Raw genomic sequence first — 26,446 nt, forward strand, 5'->3', positions numbered from 1 at the left:
TGTTTTTCTTTTTTTTCTTTCTTTTTTTTTTTTTTACTTCCCCTCCCCCCAGTATATTTCATGTGTTTGAAGACAAGCCCTTAGGCAACTTGCATCAAAGAAGCAACATTTCAGCTAGCTCAATTTTCCCAGGGCTTTCAAAAATTGCTCCATATTGATATGAAAGTCAGAGACATTCTTAAGAGTAATTCCTTCTTCAGAAGATTTTTTTAAAAATACAGAGTATTTCAACTTAATTAAGTTAATTTTATTATTATAATACGTATTAGAAGGTATTTCATTCAAGCACTGTTATCAGAAAGAACATAGTTGAATTTCAAGACACTTTGAAATTTCTGTATTTATCTTATTTCTATAACTAGGAAGATATGAAAGAGAAACAAATTTGCTCTTTCAGTTACTATTGCTTTTGAATAAAATGCTGATGGAATAAGCTCTACTATAAATTGCTATATTTGACAATAATCCAGACCGAAAGAGACCTTTAAGAGGTCCCTGGTACCACCTGGTCAAAACTGGTCCAACTTGGAAGTTAGACTTGGTTGCTCAAAGTCATCCCAATCAAGGTTTGGACAGCTCTAAGGACAGGGAAGGCACAACTTCTTAGGCAGCCTGTCCTATGCAAGACTGCATTCATCACACTTTTTTTTTTTCTTTTCCTAATTTCTCACCAAAATTTAGTTTACTGTGATTGCTAGCAGGAATAAATCTAATCGTTTTAGACTGATATGTAAATACACGTGAATCTGTACTGTAAACTTCAACTAAACCCAACCTAGGCTATTTCTGTCTAAACAGATAGAATTATTTCTTGTTCATTTAAAAATTTACAACAGGATGAGGGACTGGTATTAAGGATTTCCCTCTCTCAGTTAACTAAGATGTGAGAATCCTAGATTTATGACTGTTCTATTGCCTTAAATCTTGAAATATTTGCTGCAATTGCAGAGCTTCAAATCAAGCCCATTGCTCCTCCTCAGCCTCAAAGCATGTGTATTCACAAGAACTTCAGTCTTAAATACTTCTGACAAAGTTTTGCACACATCTAGAGAGAGGACTTGTGTTCCACGAAACTTCAGCTGCGAACAAGTGAGTGGAATGATACTGCAATAAGCTGACAAATAACTCTCCTTACACATCATTATTTTAAGAAATAGTGTAGCTGACCAGATCCTCCCCAGTCAATTCAAGGAAAATATTTTTTGTGTCACAGCCTTGTCCAGCTTCCCCTTGCCACACTAAAGCTGCAGTCAGCATAGGTAGCATAATGAATTATATTTCAAATGAGCAGTGGAAATGTATATTTATTGCTTAGAAAAGCCTCGTGATCTGTTTAAGTGTTTCTCCCCATGCAGGCTAGCAGCTAGGGCAGTTCCCAGATAAAATGACTTCACTGACACCATCGTAACTAACAAGAATGGGATTCTCATCCACCCATTAGAACAACATACAGCCAATTTTTTCCCCACTAACCAGTTATAGGCTTAATAGTTACCATAATATTAAAATCTATAAACTTAAAAGTTATAAGCTTCCATTCTGTAGAGTCACAAGACAGACACGTTGGTTAGTTCCTCGTGACTTTCTTTTTAATTTAACCTAATTTGAGAGAGGAATAGAAGTCCTAGTAAAAACTGTATCTCCAGCAGATTTCAATAATTCATGACCAGACAGATAATAGACTCACAAACATTTCCACTAACCAGGCTATTATGAACACCATGTAGCCTCACCTCATCCAACTGAGTGAGCAACAAATAGTTTGTTTAGTTAATGTTAAACTGTCTTGGCTGCTGAGAGTATTAAAAAACATGGAGAATTCCACACTGCAGGCTCTTCAGCGGGTGAGGTTTGAACGGTTCAGATACACTTAGAGGAAACTGAAATTCAAGAGGTCACAACACAGAATTTCTTCAATTTTGCTGCTCATTTAAGTTTCTCTGGTATACCTGTGCTGGCATCTGCTCTATAACTATACTCTATAATCTAACCTTGACATGACCACTATAATGTTCCCTTTATTTTATTTTTTTTAAGTGTTTGGCATGTCCGGAAGACATATCACCTGCCTGAGAAAGAATGGTCCTTGGTGTTTGCATACAGCACACAGAAAAACACAAATAAAACAACAAGCAATGGAATGCACACATTCCTTGGTTACAGATGAAAAACAAAGTTTTTTTCAGCTAGTATATAATTACCTTGAACATGGAGAATGATGAGCAGATAGGCTCCAAGCAATTGCTCACGAACTCTCAGTTGAGTCATTGTTCACTTTTAATCCTTCCTGTGCAAGGCAAATGGCTCTTATGCTTGACAGAGGTTAAGCTTGGTCTGTTTGGTGAAGCCTAATACAAGACTGCAAGGACGACTTAGTAACTTTCCCAACTTAGTTTCCTGAAAGATACAATAAAATAGTGTTAAGTTACTACTTGCATTTCTGAAACAAGGAAAAAAAATATTCAAGATTCTCCATCACACTGAACATAACCAGGCTGCTGCTAAACAAAATTAAAAAGGCATATGTTTATTAAGATCAGTAACTAAAAACACTAGTAATAGTTAGGGTTTTCTAAAATATATTTTTGCTAAGAAGCAGATCCACGGTGGTTTTAATGGTTATATCAAAATTATTAGGTTTGTTAACTCATCATCATAAATTCTTGACTCGCATACAGCTATCATAGGTAACTATTTAACAGACTAACATGTAAAAGTAAACTGAATAAAAAGTTAATTTTTCAGACCACAGCATTCAAATACAACTCCTTAATTAAGTGTAGTAGTTGTGATCACGTTCTGCTTAATGAACTATTTATAGTGATTAAGAAAGGAAGCATAATTAGGCCTGAAAAGACTCAAGAGCAGCTCGAACACCTAAATAGTGCAGAGAAACAAAAGTGATTTTGTAGGAGGAGGAAGAGAACCCCAAATCCGCCTTTGTGTGGCCTCTTGTTTCAGCGGGTCTGACCCCCTGACCCCTGTCAGCCCGGCGCTGCTCATGAATGCAGACCCTTGCATTTGTGCTGCAATTACTGCTGGTGGCCGCTTCCACCAGAAATAACTCAATCTGTCTGCCGTAAGACCCAAGAACTTTTCATTTTAATTAGTGCTTCAGAGGCATTCACCATGGAGGGAAATTAGTGGCAGAGCCAGGAGGTGTCTGTCACTTCAATTGCGGCGGGAAGGGGCACGCAGCCTCCGACCCGTGCCCTACTTTTCACACATCTCTGACTTCTCTCTAATGAAGCAACAAAGCACTGCAGTGCAGGCAGCAGCAAGGTCCTGAGCTGCGGGGCCCAGAGCAGCCGCAGCGCAGTGCGGGCCGTGCGGGAAGGCAGGTGGCATTGCCCTTGTGCTGCACGGATGGTAGCGTGCCTTGCTAACGGCCTCAGTGCTCCGAGCTTCAACAGCCACTGCCTCTCGAGGCACAAGAGAAAGCCACGTGGAACAAGTACTCATTCGCTTCAGCTTTCACAACCAAAGAAAAGATGATAACTCCAAAAATTGAAAGGGAACATCCTTCTAGTTACTCAAATGTCAGGACAGCAGCATAAACCTATGTATTATGGCTTTAGTCCATGTTTCATTTGCGATGAACTTCAATCCTCAATAAAACATGTGGCATACGCATAAGTTTTAATAAGGACTACCCATTATCACCATTATCATTTGACATTTCAAGAGTAGGAGTGTTTTAAACTTTCAGAAACTGGTGACTTCACATTTCCATAATTTAACAAGCACACTGGTACATAGACCCATAGTGAGCACTGTAGATTTCCCACTGTATGACGCAGGGTATTGCCATAAAATCAATAATCGGACAAAAAGAATGTTTCAATGCAGCTCAGTTCCAATTTCCTGGTGATTTTTGTTCTGAGACAATCTGAAATAGTTTGCAAAAAACACTGTCCCATCCCACACAAGAATATACTGCTCTCAATTTACAACTCCATGTGCATCTCCTTTCTATAATATTTCCATTTTCACTAGGTAAGTTCATGTAAATATATAAATCAAACTACATGTAATAAAATAACACAAAGAACATAATTTTTTTCCCTAATTCCCAATTTTTTTTTTTTACCACTGTAACTTAAGAATGCTTATCACTATTTAAAAGAATACCTCAAAAATGGAAATTAAAACCCTACAGGACTACAACTCCCTTCTGTTCCCCTGAGATGCATGCACAGCACCTTCATGTAATTGCTAGAATTATCTTGCTGCTGCTGCCAGTGTCAGTCCACCTCAGCTAAAGAAGCAGTGCAGCTGGCTCAAGGCACTAGTAAAAAGGCACTATGAATCTTGCTGCACCCACAATGACAACATTTCATGGTCTGGCAGGGAAGCTTAAGCTACTGATGAAAAGTCAGAGATTTAGAATGAAATGTCACAACAGGAAGTATGCGAATGGCAGTGAGGACATGTCCTGTTCTGCTGCCCAGGATACAAAAGCAACAAACAAGTATCAAAAAACCCAGCACAGGCAGGTTGAGGCAGTCTTCTCAGTCATCGCAGTAAAAAGCTCGACAGAGCTTTTCTGACACACTATCAGAGGAAATTTCAGACACTTCTCACTCATCCTCTGAGCTATTCTTTTTTTTTTTTTTTTTCCCGCTTCAGTTTCTAAGCTAAACTATGTGCCTTTACTGTTCTTTCTCGGTAAAGAAAATCTCTTAATAAGATTCAGTTTTTAACATTACCTTGCACTGGTAACTGTTACAACTGCCACATAGTTTAACAGATTGAAAATGTTTTAAAACAGACTAGTTATTCTAGTAAATACCACACCCCAAAGTGTGAGAATTTCTTCCTCTGAGAATATCTTTCATTAAAGCAAGACAAAAACACAACAACAAAACCACATTTGACAAAACTCAAGGGGCCATGGTTACATCTGCTGAGTTTCCCTCTCGACTGTCATTAACAAGGAAGACTGCAGCCACACTGTAGCACACTAAGGTAAGCAACAGCTGGAATGTCTCCAAAACCTGTCTGATATTAATAGTCTAGAATGACACAACTAAGTGAGCACTTCAAATGTGTTAAAGCACCAATTAACTGCTAGAACATTTGTCTGCCAACTGAGTAATGCTGAAGAAATTCAAAACTGCAAGCCAACCAGTTGATTCCAAAGTCTTAATCTTTTTTTTCTATTATAGCTAAGAAGTATTCAACTAGAATTTTTCTAGAAGTTTTTATTCATAAATGACAATGTCCGATTTGTCTACAGAGTAATTTATCCTGAAAACATTTAAGATAATCCTTTTGTTATTATAACTGTGGCTTTATTTTTTTTAATTGGAACTCATCTGTGAATTCATGAATCAGCATGGGCATCTCACCTTACATGACTCCAAAAATATGAAGCTGAAACTCACAAAATGTGTCATATGGTCCGAAACGATTTTGGAAATATAAGATCTAGTGGTGGTTCTTTAGATGTGGTTCTGTAATATTTTTAACATCATGATCCCCATACCAAATGAGCTGCATCATCCCTAACTTTTAATAAAGAATAACGGCATTCAACTTATCAACAGAGTTCTGTAAAAAGAGAATATACGAAATGTCAAACTTCATGAGAATTAGAACTGAATTAGAACTTGAATTCATTTCAACACAAAAGATATGTTTCAAAACATTTGCAACATTATGTAAAGTACCAGGTAAATGTATATAGCAAAGCAAAATTGGAAAACATTCAATGTAGTCCCTGAATGTAATCGGGAAAAGATACAGTTTAGGTAACTGTAAACATGCTACCTTAATCATATGTACAGTTTTGAACACAACTTTGAGATAGAACAGAATGCCAGTGAAAAACCTGACTGCCAGTCTAACACTGATGCAACAGCAACTTTTCTACTACAACTACTACAGCTTTAAAAAACCTGATATGTTGACATATTGATAATCATTAATTTGGTTGAAAAAACAACAGTCAAGAATTTAATGTAGACAATAAGTAGTTCTGAGAATGGAAATTGCTAGGAATTGCAGTTCAAAGAACACAGAAGAATCTTAATTCTTAAAGAAAATCGAATCAAGTTAATCTATCATTATTCATTAAAGAACTAAGCTCAGTAAGGAGATTGTTGATATTGTCAAGTTGAGCGTTGCTTAACTTCAAATGAAGAACTGAAGTATCAGAACCAGGATGAAATACAACAGCACAACAGTGGCAAAGTTTCACATTCGGAATAATTTCTTCTCTATGTGGACTAGGAGTTGATGCATAAAGATACAGTACTGGAGTCTGTGGAGATAGTTAACTGAACACATGATGTCAGAAGCATCAACGCGATGTGGCTGGGAGAGTGAGGTGAACATATCTTGAGGACCCTGCTTGAAAATTTTCCAGAGGAAGCAGCACTGTACAAGGGATAAGACTGATAAGTTCAGCATAAGCCTAGGACTGATAATACTATCTGGAGAACAGAAAAGACCTATGAATGGAGACCAAAATAAATAAATAAATAAAATTAGTGAAGTAGAAGTTGGCAAGGAAATTATCAACCTTTGAAGCACAACATGTGAACAAAGAAGGAAAGGCACACAAGTATTCAATCTGCAAACTACTATCTCAACTTGAGATACCTACTTGAGGTTCATACCTCAAGTAGGTATGAACCAGCCATTAAAATGCATTTAGAGGAGAAATTAGAAGACTATTTCTAACCCCTGGTTAGGTTTCTGGGCAAACCTAACTAAATTATTAAGATTTTGGATTGGATTAAGTCCACTGCCTGATACAGCTGCAGGTGACAGAAAAGGTGCTGACTCTGAAACAAGACAGTACTTCCAACTCCGTGTTCCTACTTATAATACAAAAAGAGCTGAGGTTAACTTTTAGTCAAAGTTGGATTTAGTCCATTTTACTCAATTCCACAACACCAGCAGTTTAAATGCAAGTTTGACCTTCTGTGCTTTACTTCCTCTGACTGCTCTTTATTACACATTTCTATGTAGTTATTGGAAGGCATACCTACAACAACTATAAAATAATATCCCACTGAAACAGAAAAACTAGCTATACTTAAGTACTGCCAAATATGTCACATGGCAAAAAACAGGTAAACGCAGGTAAAACCACTTGAAGAAATCACACAATAAGACTGCTGGCAACTGCAAGCCAGTTGGTTACACGACATCAACAAAAACTACACCAAACCATTTGTTCACACGCAGATCTGTGCAAGTCCACAAAAACAATTCAATTAAACTGAAGATTATATTAGCATTATTTAAAAATAGTAGTGATAGCACACATTTAAAATCCAAGATTGTATGAACCATTTCTATGTTCTTTCACCGCCCACAATCTGCCACAAAGTTTGAAATATTAAATAAAGTGTATCAAATGCTTCTCAAAAGACTGAAAGGAATAATATAACCTAATTAAAGGATATTTGTAAATGTATTTATAATGAAGTTACAGCAGTGGTGGGTTTGTTCACTCAAAAAACATAAACCCTAACAACTATTCTGGCCTGTATTAGAAATAGTGTAGCCAGCAGGAGCAGGGAGGTGATCATCCCTCTGTACTCAGCTCTGGTACGGCCGCACCTCGAGTACTGTGTTCAGTTTTGGGCCCCTCACTACAAGAAGGACATTGAGGCCCTGGAGCGTGTTCAGAGAAGGGCAACAAAACTGGTGAGGGGCCTGGAGCACAAGTCTTATGAGGAGCGGCTGAGGGAGCTCGGATTGTTCAGTCTGGAGAAGAGGAGGCTCAGAGGAGACCTTATTGCACTCTACCACTTCCTGAAGGGGGGTTGTGGTGAGGAGGGGGTAGGTCTCTTCTCCCTGATAAGTAATGACAGGACGAGAGGGAATGGCCACAAGTTGCGCCGGGGAAGATTTAGATTAGACCTGAGGAAGCATTTCTTTTCTGAAAGAGTGGTCAGGCACTGGAATGGCCTGCCTAGGGAGGTGGTTGAGGCACCATCCCTAGCGCTGTTCAAGAAGCGTTTAGATGAGGTGCTAAAGGACTTAATTTAGTAGTTGGGTAGAGATAGTGATAGGAGGATGGTTGGACTAGATGATCTTATAGGTCCTTTCCAACCTTATGAACTTATGAACTTATTTTTTGCCACAGAGTTAATGTTAAGAAAGGATTTGTTTCTGAGCAGCTGGATGAAATTCACTAAAATTCACTCTGGACACTAACAGAAATCGTACAAAAGGAAGATTTCAAACTCTTGGCAACTATCAAATGGTCCTACTACTGTAGACTTCAAAAACTGAACTACCAAATCATGACGTATCTGTCTGCTTCACAAACAAAGTTGTTAACCATGAAGAAATTAAAGCATAGCTGCTTTTTACCATGCCCTGCACAATTAGGTAATTGGGGATGCTACTCATTGGACTCCTGAATGTCCATCTCACTGTTACTCTGGAATTCCAATTAACTAACTGCTACAAAGTTTCTACCATTAAATTAACAGTAATGAAATTCAACAAACTTATTTTCCCAGTGCCATCAGTTATTCACATCTATCCCCGAGTGTTACAAGCATGATGCATTCTCTTATTTGAGCATATTCAAACAAGACTTCACTATACAACTTTTATTCATCTTGACTCATTTTCCCCCTTTCAGCCACGCTGCTTTTGCCATTAGCTGGCTGAGGTGTTCTGCCCCTTGCACAAGTTCAAGAGGGCACGCAGGCTCCTTTCTGCTCCAGTCGACATCACCTTCTGCCACTCTTCAAGGCACTATCACCCGTCCTTCACAGTTTTTATCATCCATTTGTCAGTGCTAGTTCCTTAGTGTCACACCAGTCAACGTGAATTGGAGAAAAAAGGACATTAACATTTTTTTTTTACGATGTCACATGTTGCTACTGAAAATATTATAGCTGTACTAGGCTGCCTGCAGATGTGCTACAGTTTGAAGTTTTGAGTATTTTATGCACCCCTCTATTCCCCCCATGTATTTTGCCTGACTCGAGGCAAAGAAAAAGCTGCACTTTGACCCAACTCTACATTTACTTTAAAAAAGAAATGCACACACAAATCCCAAAAGTCAGTGCCAGTGCCTTTACAAGCACAACTACTGTTATCGAAAGGATTCCTAAAACGTCTGCTCCGGCACCGCCAAAATGACCAAAGAACGTTTTAACAAATACAAATACATAGAGATTATTTTCCATTCGTAAGCACAGTGGTCCGCTATCAGTGTCAGCATGTCCCAGTGGGAGCAGAGCGCTGCCAGTCGCGCACCCGAGCCTGGCCCAGCGCAGGACGCGCCCGCCCTGCGCCGCGGGTGCGCGCAGCCGCCGTGCCGTGCCGTGCCGTGCCGAGCTGGGCCGAGCTCCGCCCGCAGGGCGGTGCCGCCGCCGCTGCTTCCAGCCCGGGGAGAGCGCAGTTAGGCTACTCAGGTTTTGCTCACGAAATATCGAGCGGCGCGTCAGCGGCCCTCTGTGCTCGGCTCTCCCCTGTCGGCCCCGTCAGCCCGAGCGAGGTAGCGAGGACCGCAGGGCCGTGGCCGGCTGCCAGCAGCGCAGCGCCGAGCCCCCCCCGGCCCCGCTCGGCGAGGTGCCGCGCAGACTTTCTGGCTCCACGGCCATTGTTCGCATGGCTGCCCCGCTCCTCGGCCCCCGGGCATTAGCATGACAATGCCGCCTTCCCCTCGGGCGGCCGGCTCCCCCCAGAAGAACAACTCGGGCTGGGGTTGCTTTTTCGCTCTCAAGATTTTCAGTCGCCTTTTCCTATTCAAAACTTCCAGTAACTAAGCACGAAATTAAACGCTCAACAAGCACTGCTGACAAGGCTCAGATATACCCGATAGCACAGATTAGTAATTACCAAGGTCACAGGAGTCAACTTGGAAACACTGACCGTATTTACGCTGCAGCGTGAAATCCGCCGCTGCGATTTCACTTATTACACGAAGGATACACTTCCCCACTTCCCCAGCAGGGCACGGAGCACATAATGCCTAGGAGGAAGTAACAGAAGGGAGACCACAACGTCTGTGTTCCTTTGATTCACCCGAGGGCTGACAGAAGCATGCCCAAAGCCCTGCTGACCAGCGGGGCCCGCGGGGAACAGGCTGCACGGCAACCACTACCTGCCCGCGGGTCCCTTCCTCTGCTACCTGGCCGAGATAGAATGGTGCCTCTCAATTTCAACTGCGTGGGATCGACCATCAGGAACCCGAGGCTGCTCATTCATACTCCTCTAACACACGGATGGGGCAAGGGGGGGGGGAATTAAACAAATCTTCCAAGTGTATTTACTACAGAAACAAGACTTCAGGTACTTCCAAAACGGCATGTAATTCTTAATGTTTGTTACCTGTTAGTTACAGTGTCCTTCCAACTTTAAACTGCTGAAATATGTGCTTTCACCCTCTCTCACTGTTCTCGTCAACTGCATGAATTGCCTTCTGTTGGCCACGAGTCTCAGCACCTGCCCTAGAAAGTCACTCTGGGATATTTTCATGAGGTTACAGGCTCCAGATGCAAAACACGAGGAGGTGACCGCCTTCACAGTAAGGGCACAAGAGGTGAGCGAGCATTGTCAGCAGCAAGTCTTGCATGGCCTAAAGCAGAATCCCTGGAAGTTCAAATTAATACGCTGGTCTCTGAACAGCTGTGCCGATGGGCTGGCACAAGCCTGATACTGCCACAGAGGCACTGACCTCCAGCAACAGAGCGAGGTGGCTGGAGTAGCAACAACACAAGCCCTCTCACCAGCAACTGCCCTGGATTGCAAGGAGAGCCTTGGTGCACGGGAGGAGGTTAATGAAGTTTCAGCAGAAACAGAATTTCAGCACAAATAAAGGGTAGAGAGGAATAAAGCAGCGGACAGCAAGTATTCTGTAACTACACCATTATCTTACGTATAACTTGGAAGGAATACAGTTACTTTCAACAAATAAACACTTATGTATAAAGCCTACCATGCTCATGCACAGTCATTCTCAAAAAAAAAAAAGGTATTAAAACTCAATGTCTATATTAAGGAAGTCTATATTCATGGTATAAATTATATGAAATTAATTCTGTGCTACATTCAGTTTCTACTTTTGTCCCCTGCATTCAGTTTTTAATTGTGAAACATGTAAGAAAGTATTGCTGCTTTGGGAAAAACTTCCAGGACTTTGGATGAATGCAGGTGAGCCCATTGGACCACTTAGTATTCTGACTGGGTATTCTGCAAGGCTTGCTAAGACAGAAGTAAGAGTTTAACCTCGATTTGCATTAAACTAAGTGCACTGTAGATTCACTTGGTTAAATAACTACAGAAACAACATGGCATGCACATAAACTGCTTCTCCTAAGTTTGAACAATGTACTTTCATCAAATATAGCTTCAAAGACATTTCTAAGTCCAAACAGTAATATTTCAATTAGTAGACAATGACAGAGTTCAAAGGTAATGTTTATACTTCAACAGTTATATTCCCCTATTTCCTTGCACTGAAGTGCTAAAGCAGTATTGTTAAAATTTTTCACATGAAGTTCACCAAAAAAATACACAAGAAGCAGGACTAGAAAACATATTAAAATATTTTAACTCAGAGTTTAGCAGTTCTGTTACCAGTGCTTCTCCATTAGTTACACCACTTTCTGACTGCAAACTAGTTATTGTAATGCGCTAGGAAAGAAGTTTTTCAACAACCATACCACGGTAGATTTGAGAGTGGTATATCAACATGCAAACTGGTACAATTCATGGTCTTTTTTTCTTCTTATATTCAAACACTTCTCTAGCTAAAATGTTTTCATTTTCTTCTTTTTTCTTCAAGTCAGCTTTTCACACGGTAAGAAAGCAACACTACATAACTAAGGAAGCTATGAAAGTACAGAGATTATTATATATTCCTTCTATCAACCTTCCTTGTTTCCCTGCTTTTGCTCTTTGACACAGATATATGACCCATCCATGCTCAGTATTACAGGATAGGCTTCGACATTATTTTATAATAACATTCTGCCTCTTGAACGTATCCATCTCCTCTGATGTCTCAATAATTCCTTAAGCTGAAGTCTTGAAAATAAATACATCTGCCTCCTAACATCACCTCTGCTAACTCTGGCAATTTGGATATTCTGCACTCATCCAAAACCACTCTCATGTAACCACCACATCCTACTTTTTCCTATGTTATTCTGTCAAAGCCATTACTGCATCTAGAAATCCTTCCACATTTAACACTATCAAAACCTTATTTCTTTCATGATTCTTTATCCTTCACTGATCACCTCCTGCTCACCATGCAAATTACCTGTCAGGGATGAAGACTTGCCTCCCTATTTTTACACACACCTCAGTGGTCCTGGGCAGTTTCACCAAAGAAATAAGCCATAAGCACCCTGGTGAATTTTTACTACCATTTTTTTTTATACTGCAGTAAAACAACTAGATAACTCTTCTAAGACTGAAGGCTGGGCTTAGCTAAGGCCCATCACCTCCTCCTTAGCTCTAGTTATAAATGAAGGATGCACTTTTCAGATCTGTTAATACTACCAATAAGTAATAACACCCCATTAATAATACTCTTCAAGTGAAAAAGCAGACAGTAACATTTGCAGTCTGTTAAGAGACTGCCACAGTCCTTCAGAAACAAATAGCACCCAGGGCCAATCTTCTGGTACAGATCACTGTTTGCACAATTGGACACAAAAGACAATCTCACACACTGGTTGTATTGTTAAGCATACAAGTTTCTTGTTTTTACCAACTGGTGTGAACAGTGTGGAGAGAAAAAATAACATCAATCGCAGACATAATATATTTAACTTCCCAGAACTTGCAGCTGTAGGATATGGAAGAACCACTGTCAAGGTGAAGAACTCCACAGAGGCTTCAATGATGAAAACAAATGAAAATCCACAAATGGGAAGTTAAGAAAAAGCCTCAGTAACCTAGCAAGGAAAAGAGCATTAATCACTGTGATGGAATGACATTGGTCGTCAAACAACAATTTTCAACACTCAGTGTAAAAGCATCCAAAAGAAAAAAAAACCCAACAAACAAACAGCCCTCAGAGCATTTCCAACAAACAAGTGATTTGTTTTCTTGTTGACAAATCCAGATATAATTAACAACTATATTCAGGCCCAAATGTTCTATTTTTTTCTTTGTCAATTTAAGATGCCTTTTTTAAAAAACAAAACAGCAAGTTCAAGTACTAGCATCACATAATAAGGGAAGGCACAGAGAAAATCCTCACTTTACCATTTGACTTAGCTGCAACACAAATATGTGGTACCGTGGTGTCAGGCTTGAGGGACACCTGACCTTTTTCTTTTCAGCAAAACTTAAATCTTCATGTTTCCTACACCAGACTGAGCCACAGAGGTCAGTCAGTCTGGTAAACTGGTACTTCTTCCATTACAGCTGGTTAAAGCAAGTATGACAGATGATGTGAAAGTTAAATAGTACTGGTTGAACTCGCAGCTGAAGAGAACCATGTATGAATCCAGGCCAAAACTTGTGTTGGCACTGTTTGATTGCATCATGACGGCTGGATACGAATGTTCAATCTCTTGATCCTCATTCAAGCAATTCATACAGATTTTCAAGAAAAAAAAAATCAGTTGCTCCTGCATCATGTAACAGCATCAAAATGCCATTGTTTCAACACTTGCTTCCCATCTCTACCACTTGAAGTCTTGTATGCACTTATCTCAAAGTTTTGGATACCAAATATCTACTGAAGTGCATCCCTGATTTCTGAATTGATTCATAATCTTATGACAGGAACTAAAACCCAATCAATTCTCAAGCATTACAAAATTACTTTAATTAACTGCTTAAAAAAATAAAATAGAATGTTGCCACACTCCTCCTTCCCGTTCATAATTTTATGTGAAATAACTTCAGAAATAACACCTCTAGCCAATGCAGCACAGTATCTCATTATGATCAGTCCTGTCACTTCCCAAATATTTTTCCTTTCCCCCTTTTCAAGTAGATAGTTTTTAATTAGTATTTCAAAAACTAGCAACTTAAATCCACACAAGTGAATAAGTACAAGTATTTCAAATCTTGGAAGAAAATCAATAAAATGTGTTTGAGGAAAGGTCCAGAACCTTGCACAGCATCACAGTGGAAACTCTGACCTTCTTGTGACCCTTCTTGGCATTACTTTGTCTTGTGTTAGAGCTCTGTCACTGTGACCTACCACAGACCTTTGAAATCAGGGTGCAAGATGCCTCGTATATATCAAAAAAAGGAATAATCTGTGCATGGAAACTTCCTCACCAGTGTGAGCATGCTGCAGTTTACAAGAAACGCAAATTAAAAATCATACACATTGAAGCTTTTATGCTTCTCAGAAGCACGCATACAAAACACACAAATACAAGCAAAAGCTTCCCCTCACAGTTTGCTAATCCACATACCTACTCTTTTAATATGCATATTAAACACTATTGCAGACATTTTCAAAGAGGCAGAAACTCCAAGGGCTATGTCCTCCAAGTCCACAGCTGTAAACCAGTGCTCTAACACGTGCTTTCACAAAGTCACTCAAGACAGGGCCATCCACCCCAGTGCCTTCATGAATGCACTGCACGTGGTAGCCACCATGTGTCACAAGAACAGGTGGGTTACAGGTTTTGCATACCATGATGACAGTATCTCACAGCATTTGAGCTGTAGATCTGCAGTGATGTTTCTAAAACTTCACAGTAAAGTCTTCAACGTTTATTTCTCAATTTCATATCTACTGCAACCTATTTGTATTTTACAATCTTCGGCCTTACTATGATTAAATAAATGTCTGCTGTGACAACACAAAACTTGTTCTGGTGAAGAGAGCAGCAAGACTTCTCTTACCTCCACTAAAAATAATTGACTGAGCTCATCCTAGAGGAATATATTTTCCTTATCTTAAAATTCACACTAAGTGGATCAAATGACTTTTTCCTTCATCATCCTGACTTAATCAGTTATTCCAGAGCTGTGTACTTCCTTTTAATTTTTTCCAGATTACCTAATCTTGTCTTTTCTCCTGTTAGTTTGCTCTTCATGCTATAGATAAATACAGCCAAATAAGCATTACTTTTTGTCCTTTACATTGCTAGAAGTAATTACTGACATTATCACAAGTCAGTTCATGGCAAAGCCCATGGAACAAAAAGCCTTTTTTTAAAAAAAAAAAACAACTTATCAACAGGTGATCCTCCATTCTATGGCATTAATAGACTTTCCTATAAAAAAAACCAAACAAAAAAAAAACCAAACACTCAAGGTAGAATATTTAATTTATATGAAAAATAACTAACCGAGACATTAATATTTACTGCCTAGTTACTCAGATCACATTCCACTGTATTTATTTTAATGAAGTACTGAAATAGAATATTTAAGTTATAAAATACTAAAATTAATCAAGACTCTGAAATCTTGTGTTGTAATTACAAAACATCTTTGAAATACATCATAAAAATAAGCCTTTTGTTTTTTTAGCAAGATGTTGTTACAGTTTATTTTTCATTTTTTAAGCACACCACATTTACATCAGAAATGAGGAAAGCAGCCATTTCCTACTGCACTACGTCAGGAAAGAGAAACTGTACTTTAAATGAAAACAAAACGTGCCTTGTTTATGATTTAGAACACAACTACATCTTACCATTCTTAATTTAAATGTTTAAATTTAAATAAGTCAAGAAATAACCAAAACAGAAAATTGCAAATCATTCTAACTGCATAATACTGTTAAATATGTTCCCATCAATACAGACATCTCCAGATCATTCTGTGAACGCATTCCCTCTATACTTCTGTCATCTTCTTGCAATTAATTTTCTGTCCTACCATATTAAATTCCCATCCTCAGACACATAAATAAGGTATAAAATTTAGCCTCATAGAATAATAGAATTGTTTGAGTTGGAAGGGACCCTTAAAGGTTGTCTAGTCCAATTCCCCTGCAGTGAACGTGGACATCCAAAACTAGATCAGGTTGCTCAGAGCCTCATGCAGTCTGACTATGAATGTCTCCAAGGATGGGTTTTCCACCACCTCTCTGGGCAAGTTGTGTCAGTGGCTTACCACTCTCCTTGCCTCCTACAGGAGAACTTGCCCAGATTTCTCACACTTTCAACAGGAGATTCTGAGCTTAACAGGTTCAACATAAGAATAAAGGGACTGCAGAACAGCATAACTTGATCTTCCTGAACATGACAGTCTTGGTTTAGCAACCATGTCTCATGTGTTAAGCCGTCTGAGAGCAAGATAGTCATACTACTGCAACAACTTGGGCTAAACTAGGAACATGAATCTAAAAAAAGGAAGTACTGCCAAGGGGACATCAACCACAGATTAGACACACATCACTTTCCACAGGACCAGCAAAATGTGTAACTGTGTGCATCAGAGGAGAACAGCTCTGGAGTGGAATCACTGGCACTTCCTGTTTTGATGTGCAGATAAAAGAAGAGGACATGGATTTCTGGTTACTCCACTCCTGGAAAATGCTATGAGCACACTGACCTGCATTTCCCATGTGTGGTTTGAGTCTGAAGTGGCTGAGCCTGTTTGCTATAGAATTAACTCCTAGCCAATAGTTTGCTGCCAAGAAAATTCAAAGACAGCTACCCCAACCTTTTAGAATAATTGCTTCCTTATTCAACAGAGGAGATCTTGATGATTAATAAGAAAACCATTGCAAGAAAAACATCTCATCATTTAATAATTTTGTTCTGTAACACTTGACACGTGATCCTGGCTACTAAATGAAGAAGCTTCATCATGAGATGAGATGGCCCTACCACCACCAGCTTGGGAAGAGAAAAAGATGACTCTACAGGCAATAGAAGCTGAAAAGTAGGAAGTTATTTTAAAAACTGTCAACTGAAGTTGCTGGTTAAGCACCACTGGACCAGAGGTCTTTAATCTTCTACCAGTTATTGCCTTACTAAAGGCAAGACAAATTAAGGGAGCATTTTAAAGTTTATTGGAAAATATATATTGAAGTAATCTAGATTGTTTTCAGGAACAAAATCTTTATATTAAATAGACAACGTGACATAGGAGACTAGTTGCAAAAGGTAATTAAACACATACAGCCATATTAAGTGCCGTATACTATGCCACATTCCTCCAGTTACACCTTGCAAATGCTGAAGACTAGCATAAATTGAGTTACAATCAATTATCCTACTAAGTAAAATATTAGTGAATTTTACACAGCCCCCCAGAATAAGGTACAATTACCAGAAGTACAAGGAAATGCTATAGAATGGCAGAAATAAATGCCAGAAGACATTCTGTATTAAAGACCAAAGTAAATGAGGATTATTCCTTGAGAGGTCAAAAGCTGTTAGAGATGTATGACATGCTTCACTGAACCTTAACACAGAGGAGATAGCCAAAAGATTTAATCACAAATCATCTTGGTATACCTCTTAGACACTAACCAATGAAGTTTCAGATGATAACATAGTCTTTTACACAACATTAACTTAAAGCATTCACTTTCACAAGGTTTTATGGGCGTCAAAATGCTCCCTCCAAAAATTCAACTGAAAAGCAGTTTATACTGTGAAATACAACACTGCTGGCTGATCTCACTTAGGGAGTAAATTGGCTGATCAACACCTGGGATGACATGCTCCATCTCAAGACAGTATTTATATTCTTTCCCTCTTTCGGTTGGTAACCTGTATTTTTCATCTTTTATCCATCACCTAGCTATTAAATTGCAAAAAGTATGAAAAGAGAAGGCAGAGCACATGCAGAAACAGAAATGACTGGCAAAATACTCTGGTTTTATTTGGTTCAAACATGCCTTTATTTGCATGCTTGTTGACTTGCTAGTCCACAATCTTTAGTAAAAATTAGATAAGCTGTGTCAACACAGTGAAATCATGTGGTGGAGTAGTGGTGCTGTTTTACTTTTTGTCAGATCACTTATTCACCTTCAGGAACAGCATAAAACAACTTCCCCTCTCCATCTACTCCTAATAATCTAACTACTAAAAAATATAGCACACAAGGGGCAGGGGGGAGGGGAAGTAACTTGTGGAATTTTTATGGTTTTGTGATATTATTTATTTCTCCTCCATTCTATTTAAGAGTATTTCATCTGGAGTTTTTGGTCCTAGTCTGTCTACTCATACTCTGCCACATAACAGCTTTTGCCCAGCCTTATCAGATAATAAAAATAAATATTAGCAAAAAAGTTCCTTTTTCCCCACTTTACAATAGAAGGGAATCTGTTGGCTTTCCAGTGTATTTCAAATAAAGACAGTATCTTAAAGATACTGAAGAGAAAAATACAGGTGGCATTTCAAAGACATTAATGTTTACTGGTATTCCTTACTTCAACCAACTTACATATGCAGTGTCCAAATATGTACACTTTCCTTAAATCTCTTACATTAAAGGAGTGAGATTTTTCATGAGTTTTCCAATGTCCGCTGAATCAGCTACAGTATAAACTCAACATGCTTTAGGAATATGTGGAATATGTGATTAAATGCAAAAAATAAAAGAAGCTTGCTTATCTTCTTGTATTGTCGGGCATAGAATTACCTGAGTAAAATATGGCTATAAAAGAAGCTAGCATAAATCAAGATGCATTCCATGCTGAGCAGATTAGGATCTTTCTCACCTGAAGTACTGTAGATTTCACCACAGATTTTGCAATTTCAAGCATGAGTTCAAGCTTCAAGCTTTTGTTTATGGTATACAGAAAGTTACTGCTTTCAAATAATGAGTCAGCAGAACAACACAACACAGGTTAGTCGAATTCAATGTTGATCTTTTCCTTGAAGCATTTTCTCTAAAACCATATGCTTTTCTGAATAGGATGTATCAAATACAGAATACCTCTTTTCAACCTCCCTTGGCTGATCTTTGGAAGTGAAAGAGGCACAGAGCTGCTGTACCTGAAGTTTCTGTTTTCTTGGAAAGAGATTTAAGGTGAATTTGTAATAGGGGCCACAAGCTACAGGACTAATATAATCCAAGAAAGAAACTTCCTTTGAAAAAGAACAGATGATGACTTGTGAAGACAGAGTGCAAGCCTCTGAAGCTCTTCCATCTCTTCTGAGCCCCTGTTTATACCCAAATGGGAAAAAGAGAGGGAGGGCTAACAGTAACACATCTTGAATGCAGTATGTGGGCATTGCCTTAGCAATGACAGTGAAAAGATAGATGTAGGAGGGCTATTACCAACTCTTCTTGAACAGAATTAATGATGCAGAAGAGATTTCTGAAACGTGTTAAAAATCCAACATCACAGGGTGATTGTAATTAGTGTCTTAATTAAATAAAGGAAAAATAGCTTCAGACAATACCACAAAACAGCAAAGTTCGAACAACACACCGAAACCTCATGTGCAACATTCATAATCAATCACAGGAATGACTTTAAAATATCTATGGCCATGGAATTTACTATGAAAAATTATTATTAGTAGCAGTAACAATAGAAAAAACTGTAATAAAACTCAGTAGCCATCAAACACTATGCCAGAGAACAAGATGCCCAACAGGCACGTCACTTAGCAGTAAAAGTAGTCATTTATTTCCACTAAAAAATTAATAATAACTGTGACCTGACAGGTTACAGCAAATAGAATTTGTATAGTAGTAACTTTTTCGCAATGTCTCTCAATAAAAGAGATCTCTATTTGATTTTGCTTTGTTGTCTTCTCTAAACTGAAACACAGAACATAAAGAAGATCAAACAGCACTTTCAGCATGGTGTTAAAAACACAGTCATCAGCATAAAAAGAAAAAGAAGCTTTAAACATTTTAAAAGGAAAGATAAGATGGCTACTTATCATATGCATATTTACTCTGGAAACACTGAAAATATTTTCATATATATTTACCTTCAGAATTAGGAAACTGAATGAAACAGTATTGTACTTCAAGCTTCCTCCAGACTGTTTTCATCTGTACTTCCACTTCATTAGTTCAAAGGTGGTATTATGGAAACGCATATTTCTATTAATCTGCGAAACAAAAGAATTTGACTTATGAGTTATCCAAAGAAATTGTACTGACAGCTTATTGTAATGCAAACTGGATATTGAAGGTACCGATATCTGAAATTATGGAAGTCATCTGCAATTATGAACTGCTCCTAGAAAAAAACCCAACCTCTTTACATTTCTAGCAATTGCACAGTTACATAATATTTGTACTGAAAAGCGTTTAAAATTCAATTTAGGTGATAGGCAGGTTTATCTTAGATGATGGGAGATATTTCCTCTGAATACATGCCTTTCTCGTCTGTGCCAATAACCATCCAGTAACTCTTGGATTCACCTGTCCTGCAGCAATCAGGTTTACAAACCACTCAATTTCTCCAATTTTACTTTTAAAACCAGGCAGATTAGAGGATGGATGTATCGTTGGTGACATAAACAGAAAAAAAAAATCTCAATGTCAAGCTTTCAGAAATATCACACAAAAATTTTATCACTAAGTACTTCCAGTCCTAAGACTGCAAACATAACCTCGACAGTAAAACAGAAGCTTAAACCAGATGTACAGTTAAAAAATATACAACCAATCTTACAGTCTAATGATTCAATGCCTTATTTTTGAATGCAGTGGCCAACAGCACCAGGAACAGGGATGGATGAAGCGTACACCTACATGATTCTTGCAGAGGAAAGGTTTGTGCCCACTTCATTTCTTTTCCAAGACCCATAAGAACATTTATCATTACAAGGTCAAAATACTTCTGGCTCCACGTCCATTTATAAGTATTGCTCCTAACACAGTGAGGTTTAATAGTCTTGGTAATAAATAATAAATCTGTGCAAAATGGCAATCTGAAACCATCCTGAGTATTGGATAGCAACAGATCTTCAAGGCAACTGTCTCCACTGAGCAGACAGGCTGACACGTGACAGCTATTTCTTCCACGATAGAACCGAGAAAACATTCTTGCCATGCAGAGGTGTGGTGTGGAGTTTGGTTTTGCTTTTTGAAAAATAAGCTTATAAAGAACCTGCAATAAATCCATTTTTCTCCCTCTTTAATCAAGGTATTCAAGCTCACCTTCTGTTGATCTCCTGCGGATATGACTACAGACAGAAAAAAGTTGCTCAGCATACTTTGTCTTTACAGTATGGCCAAACCCCCTGTATGTACTACCTAATTTATACAAAGACCCATTTGCTTTGCTTTCCACAGCAAAGGGACTTCAGAGAACATAAAACAAATTTATTTTGGGAAAATGCAGATTAGGGAACAAACTTTAGGAGTGCACAGCATACACTTGAGTCTCTAGCAGAAGGTTAGCCACAGATTCAGAGGAGAAACAGCTCCAAGTAACACCCTCACAACCTTTACAGTGTGTCTGTTAGGCTTGCTGCTCTGGACAGCTCTGATTCTCCTACATCAGCCTCACCACTGGAGATAACATGGGCCCAGCCTCTTTCATGACATTACATTTTTGTGTAAATTTCAAATTCATTGCCTCCTTTTTTTAGAGGGCCACAAAATCTCAGAAACGAGTGAAATTAATTATTAATTTATGGGAGTGACCTAATTCTCTTACTATTTATTCAATTTCTTCATCAGCATGAGATGCTACACTGGAACATAAGGTTACTGTTATCCAGAATGCTCAATTACTAACAGATTATTTTCTTAAAATATTTAGTGTCATTTTCAATGGCATTTTGCAGACAAACATCATTGATAACAAATCAAGCTATTAAATAAGTTATTCACAATGAATCTTCACTTTATTAGAACTTTACCTATGGCAGTGTGGACAAGAAGCACTAACAGCTTCAGCAGCACAGAGGCTCACAGCGCTTCTCACTATAACATATATATCCAGATTTATCAGGAAATTTTTATAGCAGGATTAAATCTGGATTCTTTGTATACTATTAACTCAGAATGTCACCACTCAATCTGAAAAAAATTGTATCAGAATTATATTTATATACTAATTATAACATACTAGCTAACCCAGAGAAATGCAAATTTGGTGACACCCACAGGTCACAGGGAACAGTTAGATACCCAGCCTGAAAAGAATGTCTCTTGAGTTTTTCACCGCAACTCAGAGCTGAGGTGGATTTTCCACCCCACTTCCTCACATGCTCTCAGCATGTTTTACTCAAAGGTAAAAACACAGGATGGTATACATGGTGGGTACCCACTATATACTCTTAAGCAGAGGAGCGCTTACTTCTAACTGCTGAGATACTGGTTTGTACAGGTGGGGAGCAAGACATAGCATCTTTGAATAGCTGGTACTCCTGGGACAGCTTCTCCACAGTCAAAGCATAGGCCCACAGAGAGGAAGTGGGACTAATTCCGTTCCTCTGCCAGTTGGGACCTTTGCTGAGAATGGACCTGGTTCTGTACAATGCTGCTTAGCAGCAACTATAAACACTGGTGTGTTATCGACATTGCTCTTCTAGAACTAAAACACAGCATCATAGCAGACACCCTAGAGAAAACTGAAGCTGAAACTAAGATGCTACCTTGCCAGTTTTCACCTTTGATATTTATAAGTTTTATTTTAATTCTCAAATGATCCATTCCTCCCCAAAGCATCTTCCTGTAGTTGGGGAAAAGTGAAAATTACCCTTAAATTTCAAGAAGAATTAAAAAAGAAACATTCGATACAGGTTAGAAATTTTGGAGTAGAATAAAACACCATTAGGTGGATGAAGGGCTTTGCTACATGGCAGCAAAAATCCAATAGCTGACAAATCTATAGCTGAATAACCACTATAGCTTTTAGTGCAAAAACAAACAAGGGTCAGTACAAGGAAAGCCTACAACTGGGAAGACAAAGTGCTAAGGAAGGCACTAACTCAACAAAATCTGACTTATCAGGAGGACAAAAATAGCAAATGCTTTGCACAGAAATTTGTGTAATTAAACTTCTCAAAGTCAGGTGTGCATTTTATGTGCAAATTTATATTTAAGGAATGTATGTTTAGAAAAATCTTGAAGTATTAACAGAGTAATTCAACTGCAATTATGTACATGGTCACAGAAGGACTCATGGGTACAGATTAGGGGTTAAACACTCCTCAATTAGTTCCAGATTCCAGTTAGATCTTTCCCACTTTTAACTAATCCAGCCCCCATCATTGCTTCACTTCTGCTGGGTTAACCATTGAGCTGGTTGTACTTCCATCCCAATTTATGAAACAGAATCGTGTTTTAAAGTTGCTATAAATTCAGACCATTGGGTGATATCAGACAAAAAAAACCCCAAAACAACAGAACACAAAAAGGGGGCAATAAACTTTATCACTGTTTTAAAAAATAGACAGGAAAGGTCTCAGAAGCAGAATTATTTTAAGGTAAACTACAGGCAAATAAATAAATAAATAAATAAAAAGGCTTTTATTAGAAACTTATGGACACAGAAAATACACTGCAGGTCCAGACTGTGACAGTACCCTGGAAGATGTTTCAGTCTCATGACTGCCACTAGAGATTGTAGCCAGAGCTTCTGTAAGCCATAAACTGATCAAAACACAGCGATTACACTGCTACGAGAAGTTTACAGTAGCTGGGAAATTTGAGAAGAATTTTAAAAAGCTGCAATACCAAATTTTCAAGTACTATTTCAAAGTTCACGTTCAAGGAGATATTTTCTTAAGGAAATCCTTTTCAACAAATGTACGTGTGAGAAAAGCCACACTAAGCTGGGAAAGTAAAAACAATATGGCCTGCTACACACCTGAGGCTTGGTTGTATTGTCCGTGGAACAATAAAGGTATATATGAGCATCTCAGTAAACAAATAGCCTTTTGAAAACATATAGAACCATTATACAAAATAAACTGATGCTAGGGCTGAGCAAACTTAGTATTTTGCACACTGAGCATCAGGCAGCAAGATGCTTAAGAGCCTGAAAAGCAGTTCAAGCACATTTATCCAGTCCTTGAGGCAAGACAGTTTTGATCAATCTCTCACTTCAGTATGAACACACTCTCATGAAGAAGATTAATTTTAAATTTTAATAAGCTCCTGAGTGAGGCTGGACTGTGCAGTATGAGACAGAGAGACTGCACTTTATGCAGTGACAAATCTACGCATACATAAATCACAAGGCACTGTACCCTTCAGAATTCCTTGTGACACAATAAGTTTTTTATTGGGGTCATGACAAGAATCCAGACATAAACCTCCTGTGATACCGACTTAGATCCGTAACAGAAGTCTGCCTTGACAAAAAGGACAGAAAATTCCACTAGGCTCTTACTTTGTCCTGGCACATGTAATTTCCTACAGCAGAAAGATTTTAAGCCATCTCTTTTCATAGAAGATCATTACTATTTCATTCTGGCATTCCTACACCATCTGAAGTCACCCAGAGGACTTGATGGGGCTGATCTCCTATGCTGCTTTGCAAGCAGGCTCTGTGCTCACAGTACAGTATATCTTTCAGTTGTCTGAAATATTCACTTGCAAGTCCAATGAGCCAAGAGAGTGAAAAATCAGCTGATTCTCCCGACTTTGGGGCTAAAAGCTATCTGACAACAGCTTGTTGTTGTTGAATCAGAGGCAGTTCTTTAGTAGGCCATCCCCAAAGGCAATCCCATCACCCTACAGCACTGGTGACACATCAAAGTTGGACAGTTCATCCAGCATGAATTAGTCAAGGTAGAATCTGATTTGCCAAGCTTGGTTACTAAATCCAATTGGCTTAAAGACTGTGCTGCGCAACAACAATTTTCATCATATCCCACAGTTCCCCAAGTACCCAAAACAATTCTGATAAGTTGTTCTGTTCGTAAGAGACCTAAAAAACACCTCTTTTACCTCAAATGCAGAGGTACCCACCAGAAAGCTCCCCTGCCCAAGCATTCTAAGCTTCCTCTCAGAATACTGAAGACTGTCCCCACAACCAACACAGTCCTCTGCCACAGTTGACATCCCTGAAAACATAAGGCTAGCTGTGAAACCACATACTTATCTTCATAAGTTTCATAAAATTATCGAAAATCTGTTTTGTTCAGTCATCAGTTAAATTTCATAGTCTACTTTTCCAGTGCGCTTCGAAACCTCCCAAGGCCTTGTCACTTGGATAGTGGTTTGTCTCACGCAGAAGAAAGCAACAGTAAGCAATCACTTGGCACAAAGACCTAGAGGAGCACATTCTTACCATAACACTGATCCTGGGAATGCTGCCCAGACTTCAGTTTCTCTCTGACAAAAGCACCAGTGAAATCTACCTTCTGCACAGGGCCATTAGATCATGTTTTGACAGGTGACCCTCTTCTCCTCCCACTAAGATTCCTGCAAAAGGCCCAGTATTCCCTCAATCTCTCTTTTCACAGAATAACTCAAATATGAGAAAGACTTTCAGGAATGCTTTCGTTTAAATATATTGTACTATTTTATATACACGAAAATAAAAATGTTCCTGATACAGCATCACAACTTAAACACCTTTGGTCTTTGGACACTATCAAAATTACCTTCTGAATCAGCTGAACACAAAGACTGAAGCCTGGAATGTGAAAAACCATCCACTGCCTTTTCAAGTCCCTTAGTATCAAATATAAAGTTAGAGCCATCACCTGAACAATCTCAAATACATGGAAACATGGAAAAATCTTTAAGGAAACCATAAGTCTGTCACACAAAAAGAAACAGTTTATGGCCTCTACCTTGAGCAAGCCTACCAAGCATTTCAGTTCTACTGACAGAAAGTGACATGGATTACACACTAACATTCAAGACAGCAAACCATCAATCCTGGGAGGAACCAAGACAGCATGTGCTGTAGGTTTAAAAAAACAAAACAGCATAACACCACTTTTCATTAAGGTATGAAAATAAGAACATCTAGACATTCTTTGATACCTTAATCAGTCCTTAAGAATCTTCAATAAAACATAATTGATAAGTCATACTTTAATCAACACCACAATTTCATTAAAATGTAGCGCACAGTATTTTCCTTCAGACAATTTATAACTTTTCAATACTGCTGAGAAGAAGCTGACTACATACGATAAGGATGCTCAGATGAGGAGGCCTAGAAAGCTACAAAAGATTTGTACATCCTGAGGAGATTCCACAGGTTGACAGGTTTCTATATAAGGATATATATGTAGCTCAGTTCCCAGTATATTCACCTATATTCCCCAGAATAAAAGCTCATTTATGTGGAACAGTGATAAATTACGTGGAGAACCAACATCCTCTCTGCAAAAATCTTTAAAGGAAATAACCAAATACACAGCCTTTTGTGGACTTCAGCTTTTAGGTAAGTATAAATGAAATTACATCCAGCTTCCTGCTCTCTTTAGAGTCACCACGTAGACTGCGGAAATAATTTCAGGTACTGCAATTGGACAAAATAAATTCTGAAGAGCTTGCGTGCTACACAGTCTGCACCAGCAGAGGTGAGCTGCTGTTTCCACTGCTGAAATACCACCCACCACCTCACTGTGCTCACATCAACTGTTTGGTCTTCATAAATGTTCAACAACCATCAATGAATGTAACGGGTGCA

At 38.7% G+C, this 26,446-nt stretch overlaps 1 protein-coding gene across 1 annotated transcript in view; it reads right to left on the reverse strand.

Annotated features, from left to right (window-relative positions):
* The window catches only part of BMPR1A (bone morphogenetic protein receptor type 1A), a 74,241-nt gene that overhangs the window by 17,006 nt on the left and 30,789 nt on the right, over nucleotides 1-26,446 (reverse strand). Inside the window, exons 2-3 of the mRNA XM_065746807.1 lie at nucleotides 19,818-19,940; nucleotides 2,202-2,397 (exon numbers count right to left, since the gene is read on the reverse strand). Of these exons, the coding sequence (XP_065602879.1) occupies nucleotides 2,202-2,268 (67 nt within the window). The 5' untranslated portion in view covers nucleotides 2,269-2,397; nucleotides 19,818-19,940. The remainder of the gene's footprint in view (nucleotides 1-2,201; nucleotides 2,398-19,817; nucleotides 19,941-26,446) is intronic.

This window comes from Cyrtonyx montezumae, unplaced genomic scaffold, assembly GCF_038088225.1.
Source record: "Cyrtonyx montezumae isolate F1298 unplaced genomic scaffold, pur_monq_1.0 scaffold_4, whole genome shotgun sequence".
In the NCBI taxonomy this organism is placed as follows: domain Eukaryota; kingdom Metazoa; phylum Chordata; class Aves; order Galliformes; family Odontophoridae; genus Cyrtonyx; species Cyrtonyx montezumae.